We start from the raw sequence: 15,843 nt of genomic DNA, 5'->3' as shown, positions 1-15,843 counted from the left end.
TATATATATATATAATACTAATGATTAAATTCAATGAGACATAGATGAGAAGAAAACATTAGAATGGATCTTAACGAAATGGGGTATGAGAGTCGTGAATGGAGGGATTTTGCTCAGAGACGATAGCATTAACGGGATTTGATATTTGCTCGAATTCCTAATAATAATAATAATAACAATAATAATAATAATAATAATAATAATAATAATAATAATTTAAGAATGATATAAAATGATATAAGTTATAATCACTGGTATTATATCTCTATACGTTTTACGATTAATTCTCTCACTTTCTTCTCAATTTTGTTGTAAAAACAGCATTTCATCTATTCTCTCCTTCTTTTCAATTTGTCACAGATAAAAAAAGATTCCGAATAAAAAAAAGGTAGAACGGGTAGTGGTAAAAAATATGTTTCACGTAAACTAGTGATATAAAGTAACCTTCGTGATAGGCGTTACCAGCGGGTTATACGGTTCACGGGCTAGAGGATCAGCTTTCCTCTTTCTGGCGTATGGCAAAGCCCGAAGATTCGCATAGTCGGGCCCCCCGTCGATGTCTGGAGGCCTTGACTGGATCCCTTCGGACCCAACTCGAGGCTTGGTATGCCCGACGGTCCTTCTCTACCCCTCTCTCTTTCTCTCTCTTTCTATTTCTCTCTCTCTCTCTCTTTTCATTTCGCACAAGCTCAAGGCACTCGTCTCATGGCAGCAACCTCGTACGCGAGGATTGAACGCGCGAGCGCAACTCTTTCGTGCCTGCCGGCGCGTGTTTTTTTTTTTTTGCATTTGAGTTTCGAGCCTCTGTGTTGTGTGAATGCATGTACGTGCATTCGCCATGTTGTATTATATCTATACGTACATATGTACGTGTTATCTTGGTATAATACGTGTAGCTATACCTTCCTTAGCGACCGGAACAGGTAGGCGAGTAGAACGGTATTTGTCAAGCAACGAAGAAGACGACGAAGACACCGTACTCCTTCACCGGTTAACAACCTTATCTCATTCATTCATTTTCTCTTTCTATTAATTCGATATCCCTCGAAGTCGATTCAACTGACCGTGAAATAATAGTACTCATCTGCATATATTAGAGATTTGATAGTAAATGAATTGCTACGCGTTGGGTCGGCCAATAAAGTAATCTCAGAGTTTTCTATATTCTTTTTTACAAACAACACTAAATAAACAACACTGTAGCATCTTTCTTTTTTTTTTTTTTTTTATAAATTATCTAATACTCGATACACGTATGCTTTTATAAATTACAACATTAGTACCTATGCTTTTATAAATTACAGGATTCTTTATACCGTGATCTTGTGGTAAAAATTAAGATCTTCAAATTACCAGGACTTTTTAAGCAAATACTTTATAATAATTTAACGATTTTTTCGAGAATCTCAAGTCTTATTTAATTCGTTTTGCAAGAAAATTTATAATTCGTCAGAAGAACGAAACGTAGAATACGTGAATCGATTGTATAGCGAAGAAATGCGAAAAAAGAGAGGTGGAATGATAATGGTGTGAGAAACTCTCTCTCTCTCTCTCTCTCTCTCTCTCTATATATATATATATATATATATATATATATATATATATATATCTTTTTCTCTCTTTCTCTCTTCCCCCGTTCCACGGTCGGGACGTAAATTTATCACGACGTTATCTCGCTCGTTGGAACGACGTTCGTTAATTTTATCCCAGCCTTTCAGGCCGGTGTATGTCCCCCTTCTGAACCCTACCACCACCTTAACCTCCCCCTTTCCCTCTGGATACTTCGCCTGTTGCGCATTCTGTACCTTTCCTTTCTATTTTTTCTTTTTTTTTTTTTCTGTTTCTTTTTTTATTCCCTCGTCGGTACGGGACAAGGACCAGGTAAATCGAGGATGGGAATTCCGCAAGAATCGAAGATGGCGTCTATTCGTTAATAAAAATCGTCTATCCGTTTAATACATATTCTGTAGAACACTTTTTCGTAGTAAAAGTTTTGTTTTTTTTTTTTTTTGTATCCGTGTCAGTATTGTACAAAGTAAAATCTCGATTAGCAATAATGATTAATATCGTGAGAAAGGAAGTTATCATGATAATAATATTTACTAACGTAGCAATAGTCTCACGATAGTTCAACTGTAATAGTCATAAATTTAATTAAGATTAGGAATTCGTAGAAGTCGATCCCAGAGACAGGTTCTACTTCTTCGACTTTGTCGTCTGTCCTGTCTTCCTTCTGGATTTCTTTCTCTCTTTTCCTTACTGTCAGCCCTTCGTTTCTAATCGAGTACCAATTAAAAATCTTACCTCCTCTCCATTAAAGTCCATACATTTATTTATTTAAATATCGATACGTTTTCTTTTATACTTAATTATTATATCGACATCGATAATTCTTTCAAACTTTCTAAAATATTCATAGACTATCTATATACATATAGATATTTACATTACGAAATATTTCAGATATAATTCATTACAACGGATAGATAAAAACACAAAGAAGGAGCTTTAATGGTGCACGCTGTAAGAACACGTTGTAATGTATTCGTGTGTCAAAATTAAAAGAAAGAAATAAAAAGAATCGATAAAAAAGATCATGACGAGAACAACGAGGACAACGACGACGACGACGACGACGACGATAAAGAGCCAATCACCAGAAGGAATAGCTTAGTCATCGCGTTTGCGTTAATTATTCCTCTCTCATTAATACGAATCGATCGTGCAAAGATGAAGATCGATCTATCGATGGTCCAATTATCTTGGAAAAGTATATATTTATTTTCGTTTGTTGTCGAATAAAGAGATACAAGAATAAAATAGGTGGAATGAGTTGGAAAGGGCGATGGAACTTGAACTTTCGATGGATCTTTTGTTTTCTCTTTTTATACTTTGCCATTCCTCGTATGCTTCGTATACGTAGAACGTAAGGTACGTACACACACATATAACAAACACATAGGTACACACACACACACACACACATATAATACGTAGATACAACGCTGGAGTTCTCGACTTCGAATCTTCTTCGCTTCTCTCCTTCTTCGACCTCCCTTTCTTCCTTGGCCGTCCTCTTAATCTTCCTTTAATTCTCTGGCTTCCTGTTTCTTTATTTCCTTTTTCCACTGTTTCTTTCGTTCGTCCTCTTATGTTAGTCCTCATCCCATCTTTACTCCTCCCTATTCCCTCTCCTCCTTTTCTTTTTTCCTTCTCTTAATCTTCACTGCTACCCTCTTTGTACTCCCTCCTATCTTTCGTCCTGACTCTCTTTCTTTCTTTCTTTCTTTCTTTCTTTCTTTCTTTCCTTCTTTCTTTCTCTCTTTCTCATCCTTTCTTTCGTTCTCTCGTTCGCCAGCTCGTTCGTCGACTCTTCCCTCGGTTAGACAGATCCACGCCGACAGGTTTCAAACTGTCTTCAGCCGATGGTGGTGGACTCGCGAAGCAACGCTCGCTAATCCTTTTTATTCCTTTTCTCTTTGAAATGCGTGGCATTACGTTAAGAATTTCAAATTACTTAGAGATGTATTCTCATGATATATGATTTAGATGTATACGTATGCATGTGTGTATGTGTATATTTGTATACGTGAGAAAGAGAGAGAAAGAGAGAGAAAGAGAGAGAGAGAGAGAGAGAGAGAGAGGGAGTATATACATGTACGTGTATGGTAAATGTAGGAAAAGTTTTCGATAAAGACGTCAGTACCTTTATCGATTCTCATTTTCTATACCACGATACGATATGTCACAAATTTAAAGTGATATTTCAAGGAACTTTAACTTTTAACTTCTCCTTGATTTCGGAAGAAGTAATCTTAGATAATTTATATACATATATGTTGATTTATCGTAAAAGAATAAAATACGTAGGCTACACCTACACTTGCACGTTGCAGAAGCGATAAAGAAAATTCTATATCTAGTAGAAGCAAGAAGGAAACAGGTTCGACCTACGCGAATTGATAGATTCACGGCTTTGGCCGATGTTCTAACATTAGAAAGTTTCGTTTATACGCCTAGTTAATCTCTACCGACCTTAGATTATTTGTCTTCGTTAGATCCATGGAGCTATGAAAAATGCATCCCCGTTTATCTAGAAACGAACGTGAACTAGGCAAAATGGTTTTTGATTCTCAGGCCTATGAGAAATACGATAATTATCGTATTTTTTTTTTTATAAGCACACACACGTGTATATGTGTGTGTGTGTGTGTGTGTATATATATATACACGCACATAGGGTGTCCTAGAATAAATGAAAAATATTTTAAATAGTTTTAACAATATAAAAAAAAAAGATTCATACAGATATACGTCCTATTTGATTTCGTTTTCGAATTACAATGGATTTGATTTTCAACAAACTCTATATCTGGTTACTTTCGTACAAGAGACGTTCGAAATTGACCTACTCGCATCTGAATACAAGCCTGCAGAAGTCTTATCAATGACTGTCTTACTTTCTCCATATGTCCAGATGTTGCTCGGATTCGCTAGAACCTTTGTTCGATTCTTTCTTTTGAAAAGTTTCGACAGAGTCAATGAGCGTTTTGTACGTTCGACCAAGTAAAGAATTATTATTATAACTCGTAAAGAGAATTTAATAGAATCTTTTTTCTTTTTTATTGTTTAGACATGGTCATCCCTAAAATATTTCCCATTTATTCTGGTACACCCTGTATATCGTAGCATACCTATTTCAACGAGCATAATGTTACATTCACCATTATATAAAATGTGCGTCAAGATTGTCCGTTCTACTCTGCTGATATTTTCACTCTCCGCAGCGATTCCGAGTTTACGACGTGCCTCGTTAACTGCCTTCCATCTCTCAGAACTTAATCTCAATTACGTAGAATGTATTCGTCTTATTACTATATCTATCGGTTTATGTTACAAGTAAATAACGAAGGAACGGTATAATGATTAAACACGAAATCCAACAAAAAAGGATACTTAAATTCCTTAAGAATCAGATTTCTATTTAATAAAGATTAGAAATGTCCGAACAGATCGATCAAAAAATATCGAATACCTGGCGGGCTTTACTTCGATGAACGGAGTCTCTATCGTAAATCAAAAAGAGACAAGAGGGGAAAAAAGAAGAAGAAAAAAAAAAGAAACAGGAAAAAGAAAAGGAAAAAAACTTACCAGAAGATTGACAGCCCTAGTGTGATCGTCTACCCAAGCGAGAAGAATGTCCGCTCCCTTCATGTGACTCTTCTCGTTGAATCCAATTCCAACGTAGCCCAGGGTTCTCGCCGTTATCCTGAACGTGATCGTCTCCTCGTCGGTAGGATCCCATTCGAGGATGACGTTACCATCCTCGTCGAGTCTCTCGTACCTCGGAAATTTTCTCTCCTTTGTGCTTCTCTTTGATCTGATCACGTCGGCATCTTCGCTGGACGGCGTGTAATAACCCTTGCCGACGTGTGATTCCTTTGGGACCTTGTCGAAGCCCGGAAAATATTTCTTTGGCACGCGACTCCATGGCTTCGGAGCTTTCTTGTAGGTGGTCTCACTGAAAAGCGTAGAAGCCGACAAAACTTTTTCAACTTCTTCTTCTTCTTCTTCTTCTTTTTCTTCTTCTTGTTCTATTTGTTCTTCTCGTTCTTCTTGTTCTTCCAGTTCTTCTTCGTTGACGATTTCGATATGATCAGGTTTCTCGTCGTTTTCTATTTTCTTTTCTACAAATTTCCAATCCTCGATAATTTCGACGTTTCCATTTAATTCATCTAAATTTGGTTGCAATTCTTCCGGACTATCGTTCGACTCGTCCAACTCGATATTTTCTTCAGTGCCGTTACCATCAATTCGCGATTCATTCATCATGGATTCTATTTCTACAGAAGCGTCATTATTTTCGTCGGCCATCGTCGTATCCGTTGTTGTTTCTTCGGAGTTCAAAGATATATTACTATCCGTTGAGTTTCTCATTAACTCGTACTGACTGGGATCCATATTTTCTTCTCTATCGTTCGGAAAATCTAGCCCGTCTTCTCCGTACGGTACAAGTTCCTTGTTTCTTTGCTTCCAATATTCCTCGTCGACATCCAGACGTTGTTTTTTGAACATACTCTGAACTCTTAACAATGGCTCGTCCTGTAGACTACGTTTTAACCTGCTCGAAAGATTCTTAGAATGATGAGCCTTCCTATACGCCATCGTCCTCATTGTCTCGTCCATGTGTTGGACGTACAAATCCAACAAATCGCACTGAATCGACGAGCATACACCAAATATCACGATTAATCGGAGTATCAACATTTTCTCCATTTTCTTCTTCTTCTTCTTCTTCTTCTACTTCTAAATTTCTTATACTTTATACAGTCATTTGATCGGTTTCTGTTTCCACTCGTTTCACTCCTTACGATTTTTTAAAAATTATCTTATATAGATACTATTCTTATTTTGTCTTTTATATTAACAACGAGATATTCTTTCAATATGTCAGTCTGTTAGTGTCATTTTAAAATAAAGTTTAAACTAGAATAACATCGCGAATAAGATGAACCCTTTCTTTCCTTAACAGTTATCGCCAAAAATACCTATCTTTGTACATTTTACAAGCACAAATTTTAACAAAAATTGATATCATTCGTATTTGAAATTAGTATAACTGATTATTTCTTCGAAATTTTAGTAACGTTCTTCGATACATGTTGCACGAACGACAGTTGTGTCGGGACTAATTCAAACATGAGGCTGCCCACGGCTGCCGCTCTCCCTGCAGATGCTCGCAGCTGCTTACCTGCCGTTCGTCCCCTTCTTTGGGCCCTGTTTCAGGAACGTATTTTACCTTTGGAGTGCCCACGAACGCAACCCCTTTATAATCTCTCTCGAAATCGCGTATACTTCATACAAATTTAACGTTTCGTTCTAAATTAAACGTATGCTTTTAATTAGGTTTGTTAATTCTTCTTTTACAATATTTTTTACAATATCTAATCGTTTTTCAATACTTAACGTTATTTTTTCGATTGTAATTTATGTTTTTTAATTAAGTTACACACAGGCATACGCATGAATGCGTACGAATAAATATTAATATATTTACGGATTTATTTAAAAGCTTTACGTAAAATAAATTAAATATATAACATATCGTCAGATGTTTGTATAAAAAAAAAAATTATTAAAAAGATTGTTCGTATAAACGTTTAAAATAATTAAAAAAACAATTTTTGGAATACATTTACGAATGATCCTATTGCGAAATACATGTAAAAGTGAAAATAGAGTAAACAGATGATCTAGCAAGTGTTTTCATCGAGATCTTCAAGTTACACTTTTCCAAGAGATATCTTTTACCTTAACGGCAAAGAGGAAGAATCCTTTAGAATGAAAAAAGGAAATGCGTTATAAAGATTCTGCCATCGCTTCCTGCGGAAGTGTTTCTTTTTTGTAACCGGAGACTCACACATTGATAGGTAGTACTGTTCTAGTAAGAACTGAGGGGCTGCAAAACCAAATGCGGCAGATGCGAGCCCTTGGCACGCGCCCTTCTGTTCATCAGTGATTCTCATTCGGTATTGTGATATCAAAAAACGGCAGGCTACGAAATGTATTTACTATATATATATATATGTATATATATATATATATGTATATATATTGGATTATTTAACAATTATTAAATTATTTTATTAATATATATATATTTATTTGTTTAATTTAAATGTATTTAATGAATATGAAATGCGATGAAACGTCGATCTTTCAATCTTCTTATAATTGTTTTGCTAAACGTTGTTTCTTTTTTTTTTTTTTCTTTTTTCATTTACATATCGATATTTGTAACGTTTAATCGCGTTATCTTCGTCCGGTCAGTAACCGTTTTAAGTGTTATTATGCTTAAGCGTTCGCACGTGTTCGGAAGCCAACTGTATCGCGTTACTTCCTGTAACTGACATGGAAACATTATACTTTACGTAGGAGGACTTAACGATCCTTATTCTTCTACGAATACACTTGCTACACGATCGATATACATAGATATCGATAATAAGATATTTATTTAATTAATATTAATCTGAAATTTTATTTCACATCGTTGTTAATTACGAACGTGATCTTTAATTATTATATATAATATTTATTTGTTTTCGAATATTTAATGTTACTTTGAAGCTCTATTTAAGATTGTTATTACTTACAAATGCAATCTTTAATAATTATACGTAACATTTATTTGTTTTTGAATATTTTAATGATTAATCATTATCTATCATTGATTCAGAATGTAATAATTAAAATTGAAATTAATATAAATTTTTTATCATTTTATTTATAATTCATTCGTAAATGGTAATAGCGTAATGACGTTAAATAGCGTAATTAACTTAAAGTTCGGTTAATTACGAGGTGTAAGAAATATTTCAAGGATACTGATCGTTAAGCGGTTTTAATAAATAGCATTTAATAAGTCATAAATCGGATCATCGCAAGGAAAGACGACTTGTCCCGATTGAATTAATTGTCTGCCAGAAACCAGTTTTGCTCGTGGAATTGTGCATCCAGCAACGCGAATTTGGTCTTCGTTCTTTAAAGCTTCGTTCTTTCTTTGTTGAAAATAATCTTTTTCTCCTTTTTTTTTTTTCCTTTTCGTTCGAATGTACAACTCTTTCGCAATGTCACACGAGTTAAGACTCGTGTCGTCTTAGAAGATAATTCTAATTTACGGACAGAATCAAAAATGATAAAACGATTATCGCTTTGTAAAGTTTGCTTGAAAAAAAAAAAAGAAAGAAAAAGAAAAAGATGATGAAAAAAAAATTAAGAATTATTTTCGACGTCTTACATTTTATGTACAGCGAATTTTGATATTGCAATGCTTCGAGAACAGGAAGTTTCATGGAATCTTCTTTTGTCCGATTCTACTATTGTCACGAATGGTCCCTTTATATTATAGTTATACCATTGTACCGAAAAATACGTGTACAACGTGTACATACGTAACCGTACACGAAGACGATCGCCATCGACATTTTCTTCTTGTCGAAGAAATATTTCGATTTGTTTGAAATTCAATGAAAAGTGAATCTCAAGCCAGTCTTGAAGAAGAATCTTATCGGAACGATCTTGTATATACATATATAGACATAAAGAGTCTATACAGTTAAAGTTAGGAATTTATAAGCACATATATATATATATACATATATATATATATATGAATATATATAATATAGAAATTTCTTTGAAAGGATTTAAAAAGAAAAAAAAAAAAATCGAGATATTATACCTGTTAATAATTAACCATATCACATGGTCACATCCTCCATTACGATTCTGGCAAACTTTGAACGAGAGAATACTGAAAAAGACTGATGAAGAAGATACTTACTCGTATTCCTAACATGAAGAATATTTTCGAGAAGCTCGACCACGCAGTGTTCTCATGGACGAGCCAAGGGGAGCCTTTTAGTATTCAGCGAGATCGTTCGTTGTCTTCTACGCAGCTTATTTACCAGAAGTCATGATATCAACTCGGAAATCGCTTTGTCCTGGGAAAACCCAAAGTGTATAAAGATATGAACGTATAAAGCATAATAATCGAAGAGACGAGTTTCTTTTTGTTTATTTATTTATTTATTTATTTTTTAATTAAATAATCTATTGCTATGTATCGTTTACGTCGATAACATAACATAATTCAATCTTATAAAGCTCCAGTCAGACGTCTCGAGTTGAAACGAAAGGACGTGAATTTGTCGGACTTCATCCTTTCTCAGGTTTCCGTCACAAGATATTAACTCCAGACGCAACCCTCGAGTCTCCATAAAAATCTTTACGCGTGTATATACGATATATTATGTACATAGTATACTAAACGGATCTCAGTGTTATCGATTAAAATAAGATATATATATATATATATATATATATATATATATATCAAAGATCGAAGTACACGTATTATACGTGTTTAATATCTCGTTGTATATAAACACAATATATTTTATTATTTTCGATGTTATATCGAAAAGTCGGAGCCACGACTTTTCGTAGCTCGATTTAACGCCTTCTCTTCACGTCGCTTCGAAATAATCAAGAATCGTGCCACGTTCACCTGTCGTCCGATCTACACCTGCTACAAAATCTCGTTTTTCCCGATGTCGACGACATCTGCTCTTTCTGAATTTTCAACGTATCCATAATGATTTATTTTATTATTAAATTTTCTCCTCTGTTTTCATACTAGACGATATTTCTATTATCAGCGAAAGAAATAAAGCGTGAAAAGGTTATGTTTGATTCATATCGAAAGGATATGAATTTATTCCGTTATTTTATTATCCGAGACTTTTTATGTAATATTAGAATGAACGGAAATGAAGGAAAATTTATAACGGATAAGAGAAAAACAACTTTCAGACGACTCACGGAATTCGATTCTTCAGTTTCGCGTTGAATGGCTGACGTTGTAATGTTATCCGGAAACGTGATCCGAATTTCAATTTCAGAAAGTCATTCTATTGTTCTTGGGTCAGGAAGGTAGATCGTGCTTAAATAAAACATATCCGAGTGAAACGAGATTTGGCAAAGAAAGATACAACGAAGAACGAAGAAAAGGGGAATAATAATCTTACCGTTGGTAGATTATTCGAGTCTTGTGCGTAGCGATACGTCTCTTATGTTTAGCGTACACACCTGAGGAACGTGCAGGCACGCGACATTTTCAAATCGGTCTCTCGTGGTTTCCGCGAATAAAGGATATTTTCTTCTATTTCTTTTTGTTATTCCGTTTCGAAATTCTTCAAGTATATAAAAATCGAATAAGGACAAATAAAACTATATTTTTTGTGATGATATCAGATATTTGAACGTACAAGTTTCGATATAACTTTCTAAATATTTTGATTTCGTTTTTGTTTACGTCGTTCGATCGAACGTGTTTATCCTAACCTTTATTCGATATTATCCAAAACATTATTTTTCTTAGTGTGGTAAGATGGTTATATAATAGAGGGGTTAGTTATAATAACAATCTGCGTCGTGTTCGAATCGTGTAATTACGTTTCGCTTCTCTTATAGTACATGTTATCGACACTCGATAATCAACGTTTAAGCGTCGGTACGTTAGGAAGTAGCTAATATTGACGTATAATAAGTTGCTTGATATTTGAATTATTATAATTCTTAGTTCTTTGCGGCTCACGTTGCTTTATACGTATTCTGGAAAGAATATTTAATTATAAAAGATGGGTAATGCACCATTGAAGGCAGAAACAAAACCTGAAGGGGATAAAAAATTGAAGCCTTGCTGTGCTTGTCCTGAAACAAAAAAGGCGAGAGATTCATGGTAAGTTGTATTACATTATTAATAGGTTATGTTATATTGACAGAATTAGAAAGAAGTTTCATTAATTTTTTTTAGTCATTAAAAATTTTCTTTTATTTTGGATTAGTATTGTTTTTTGTGAAGCATTTAATTGAAATGATTATTAAACATATACATATATATTATATTTTATATGTAATATCAAATGAAAATGTACGTTTGTATTGCAGTATTATAGAAAGAGGAGAAGAAAATTGTAGAGAACTTATAGAGGCTCATAAAAGCTGTATGCGTTCAATGGGATTTAATATATAATACATCAAAGAGTAAACAATATTTTGCAACTTTCATCGTTGTAATTATTATCTGTATTACAAAAATGCTGTGGTTACAGATGTTCTGTGTTTATTTTTATTTGTAAATAATTTAGTATTACGTAGAATAATTTAAAAATGAAATATACAGGTTTAAATTATAATAAAATAAGTAATGTTATTTTAATATTATGTATCTATGTTATATCATATGATATGCAACGTTATTGCATAATATGTTGATAAGATTACAGTAGTAGAACAGTGAAATATATACAGTGAATAACTATATCGTTTACTTCTTATACAACCAATTTTTATTTACTTATACCAAAAGTGATTAATAAATTATTCTTAATATAATTATTTATTAACTAAAAGAGCTCCTTCTATACTGATATTCATTTACTATATCGTGATCCGTATCTTGCCATGGTTGAAATTTTAAAATAATGTGAATAATTTCATTTAAAGCTTTGGCTGTAAAGAAAGTTTATAAATAAATATAAATTAGAAACTTAACATCGAGACGACTTTGGGAATAAAATAATATTATAAAACTATATTACAATTGTAACATTCTTGTAGAACGTATATCTCATAAATTTATCTTTTATAATCTAAAATATATTGTTATGAGAGCTTGGAAATAAAAAGCAAGATCGTGTTGGGAATTCTAACAAAGCATATATTTTAATTTGACATGTGGCTAATGCGAAAGTTTTTACTCTTGCATAACAATTCCACAGCTTGGTTTCCCTGAACACTCCATAATAACGAACAAATCTTTAATCGATTCATGGCAAAATTTGTTACATATGTATAATAATTATTTTTGGTAGTTTGCCATCAGTCATAGTTATTGCGTGTGGTCCTATTGAGCCGAAAGACGAATTTACATATGACTGGTGCATCATAAATATTGAAACTATAAAACAATGAGTGACACTTTCATTGTGATAAATTGTCACTTTTTTTAATGGTCTCCGCAAAAATTTTAACTATAATAAATAGACCTTAATAATATTTCAGTATAATTTCTGAAATGTGATAAGAGTAATAATAAGAATTTGCTAATTCACGTAACGATTAAGTATATAATATAAATAACAAGTAAATGGACTGTAGTTTCGTTTTTTTCTCATTCACAGCATTGCATTGGACTTATGAGCTAGGGCACGGTTAGTCTTAAGTTAATTGAATAATTAAATAGAATATTTGTAATTAGTATGAAAGTAGTTGTACTTTATATGTGAGCGAGTGGAATGTGATGTAAAATGTGCAAGTGTGTTCTTGTGTGTAAATATATAGGGTGTAGGTATATGGACAGAAACATTTCTTTAGATGCTCCCAATTATACAGAAGCTGTTAATACACGTCCAAGAATAATTTTGTTTGTCATATAAAATTTTATTATACTGTTTATATGTGTGTATGTGGTTGTATGTATGTATATACCCACTGGCATTCAATATCGAGTGAAAATTGACAGCATTTTGATACAAAGGTATATCATACACAAAGAGACAGAGAGCGAGACAATACTGCATTGACATCGATATTGGAGCATCTCTAAAAATGTTTATGATAGACGAACGATCAGCATTAAATAATCGCATCACAGCTACGAAAGAGTTTTGTTTTCCAAGCTCTGCCAGGACGCTTTTTCAATTGGTATAATCGATCGCCATAGGAGGATTGGCCGGATCGAAGTTAACACAGCCTGTTTAAGTACGACGAAAATCGAGTAGAACATTCTTGAATAAGGAATGGCAATGGAATTATAATTATCTTTTGATAGTTTTATCAGTAAATTGTCTTATATCCTTTTACTCGTACATGATAATAAAGGTGCTTCCAGAAGTAGTAATAATTTTATCAGAATATAATTTACATGAAACACCGTAATTCCGTAAAGAATTAGAATTTTTTGTGCTTGACAAATTTAATAAGCGAATTGTACCAAAATTTTGATATAATTTTAATTCTGAAATCTTTTTACCGCGACGCACGCATAAAACACATAATGTGTCAAGGAGCCAGTTCATTATTCATGCTAGAAATGCAAGAATATATTATTACATAATCATTTTGCTGCTACTATAATGGAGGCAAGTATGCTAGTGATAAACCTAAAGCATTGCGGTCACGTAATTTCAAGGATGCTGGATAAGAACGGTTTGAGGCAGTCTATTATCTTCGGACACGGTTGTGCTTTCATTTGGACCAGCAACTCTCACCTATCTTGTGGAACACGCATGGAACGTAATACTTTACTTTGCTGTAAATTATAATGTAAGGGTATTTATATATATAATTTTTTTGAAACTCTAAGAAGTTGAAAAGCTATAAGGTTGGTGAGTTTGCTATAACGAATGTTTTCCCTTTTAAAAAATAGAATTAACTTACTTGGTACTGTTCTTCCGTATCCATAATACCAGTTACAGCAACTACTTGATACTGTCTAGCTTTCATCGCAGCAGTTGATTTACGCACAAGTCGCATTGCACCAGGTGCACTACTCGTACTATTAAATTGTGCCATTTGTGATGGACTGTGACTTGGATCTAATACTAACATAGTAATAGAACCATCTCTTAGTCGTTCTACACCTATTATCGTTCTGCTATGTCCTAAAAATATATTTCATTTAGCAAATAATTATATGTGATATATATATATATATAATACAATTCCTTTCAATTACCTTGATGTTGCAAATAAAGTGGTGGTTTAAAATCGTCACATCTCTGGAAATATTGTAACACCCAATTAAACATTTCAGGATGTCCTCCATCAACGCTGGTGGGTCTATGGAAGTCTACTAGCTGACATCTGTATAAGAAAAATTTTATGTTATATAACTAACAGAATAGAGAAATATCATGGAACGTACTTTATTTTTAAACTGGATAACAAAGTTATGACTTCCGTAGCACCAATCCATTTCCTAGTGTTCATAAGTTTACCACCAAGTTGCTCAGCACCTTGAATATCAAAACCTTGAGCCCAAGCCCATTCTATCATTTTCTGGAGCCTAGATATGGAGGGCATAGAACTACGCAAAGGATTGTCAGTGGTACTTCCACTATCAAGGCCAGAACTCCAAGCTTTGTACACTAACTCATTGTATCCAGTATGCTGTAAAAGAGATGAAATCAACATTTGCATATTCCTATAGCCACAGCCCCAGCCTTTGTCTCCATAAGTAGAAGCATAATGATCCACTGTAGAACACATCCATGTATTTACTACATTACTGCATGTTTGACTAACAGCTCGTATCTTGGGAACCAGCCCTATAACAACATTCTCGTATATATCATTCGATATAAATTGTTTTTCGATATAATGATAAAGTCTTACCACGTGTACAAGAACTGCTATCATCGATACCGCTGCTTTCAGCAACCGTTAACCCTGTTTGTCTTTCATAAAAATCTGCTACCGTCATTTCGCCTGCAAGGACGGCGCGTTGCATATTAGTTACACTTTGCTCTCTGAAATTACCCTGATTGTCCATTCCGTATTGTGCTCGTAACATTTCAAATTCGCGTTGTTCACGTAATTTTCTAACTTCTTTTTCTCGCCTTTCCATATCTTTTGCCAACATTCTATCTGTTGAAAGGTCTGGTGTTATGGGAGATGGAGTACTTTTTTTGTTAAAATGCTCTTCGATGTGTAACGTTAGGTCGTCATTATTTTTGAACGATGTACTGAGACAAACTGGGCAGGGAGGTGTATCACTACCGATAGTAGCCAGATCAGATTGTAATGCCGTTCCGTTTGCAGGGCTGATAAATATAAATTCATTCATATTATTTGTTTATCATGATTAGATTGTCTAACAGATAATCTCTTATGTATTAATTGTAAAGATGAATTTACCTGAGTATATCTTTGTGTTCGATATTAACGTGTAATTCGAGATCAGAGGAATTGGGAAACGAAGTTATACATAAAGGGCAGTTGAAGACACCATCTTTAGTTGGAGGTGACGAAGGTGGAAAAGATGGAGAAGTGAGATCGAAATGTTGTCGATTGATATGTTCTTCCAGTCTTAATGGACTGTCTGAACTATATGGACACATTGGACACTCCTGAACAGCTAATTTAGGAGAAGCATGCGAGCGTAATTGAAGATTTAGGCCAGAGCGCAATGGAGATCCATGGCCTGCCGAACCTTCCAATACTGAAAAGATTATATTATAATTTCTCGAAAACGTTAGGCACTATATCAATATC

At 33.8% G+C, this 15,843-nt stretch overlaps 2 protein-coding genes and 2 long non-coding RNA genes across 13 annotated transcripts in view; 1 reads left to right on the top strand and 3 right to left on the bottom strand.

The window, feature by feature from the left end:
- LOC122632249 (MOXD1 homolog 1) overlaps positions 1-6,814 on the bottom strand; it is a 15,794-nt gene extending 8,980 nt beyond the window's left edge. Inside the window, exon 1 of the mRNA XM_043818847.1 lies at positions 5,152-6,814. Within this exon, the coding sequence (XP_043674782.1) occupies positions 5,152-6,276 (1,125 nt within the window). The 5' untranslated portion in view covers positions 6,277-6,814. The remainder of the gene's footprint in view (positions 1-5,151) is intronic.
- A 958-nt stretch (positions 6,815-7,772) lies between these two features.
- LOC122632256 lies at positions 7,773-10,902 on the bottom strand. The gene is made up of 3 exons (XR_006327845.1): positions 10,593-10,902; positions 9,347-9,506; positions 7,773-7,906 (listed from the first exon to the last, which is right to left on the bottom strand). It is a non-coding gene; the product is annotated as an uncharacterized LOC122632256 (long non-coding RNA).
- A 259-nt stretch (positions 10,903-11,161) lies between these two features.
- LOC122632254 lies at positions 11,162-11,887 on the top strand. The gene is made up of 2 exons (XR_006327843.1): positions 11,162-11,305; positions 11,515-11,887. It is a non-coding gene; the product is annotated as an uncharacterized LOC122632254 (long non-coding RNA).
- Positions 11,888-11,892: 5 nt separating this feature from the next.
- LOC122632251 (zinc finger-containing ubiquitin peptidase 1-like) overlaps positions 11,893-15,843 on the bottom strand; it is a 7,239-nt gene continuing 3,288 nt past the window's right edge. For 9 of the 10 annotated variants that reach the window (XM_043818850.1, XM_043818851.1, XM_043818849.1 and 6 more), the window contains 6 exons: positions 15,487-15,790; positions 14,965-15,392; positions 14,495-14,897; positions 14,306-14,433; positions 14,008-14,231; positions 11,893-13,879 (listed from right to left, as the gene is read on the bottom strand). In XM_043818850.1, coding sequence (XP_043674785.1) covers positions 13,835-13,879; positions 14,008-14,231; positions 14,306-14,433; positions 14,495-14,897; positions 14,965-15,392; positions 15,487-15,790 — 1,532 coding nt within the window. In that variant the 3' untranslated portion in view covers positions 11,893-13,834. The remainder of the gene's footprint in view (positions 13,880-14,007; positions 14,232-14,305; positions 14,434-14,494; positions 14,898-14,964; positions 15,393-15,486; positions 15,791-15,843) is intronic. The other variant, XM_043818858.1, reaches the window with a different exon arrangement.

The sequence above is a fragment of the Vespula pensylvanica genome, chromosome 10, assembly GCF_014466175.1.
Source record: "Vespula pensylvanica isolate Volc-1 chromosome 10, ASM1446617v1, whole genome shotgun sequence".
In the NCBI taxonomy this organism is placed as follows: domain Eukaryota; kingdom Metazoa; phylum Arthropoda; class Insecta; order Hymenoptera; family Vespidae; genus Vespula; species Vespula pensylvanica.
Note: the sequence above shows the minus strand (reverse complement) of the source record. Positions and strands in the feature narration are given on the sequence as shown.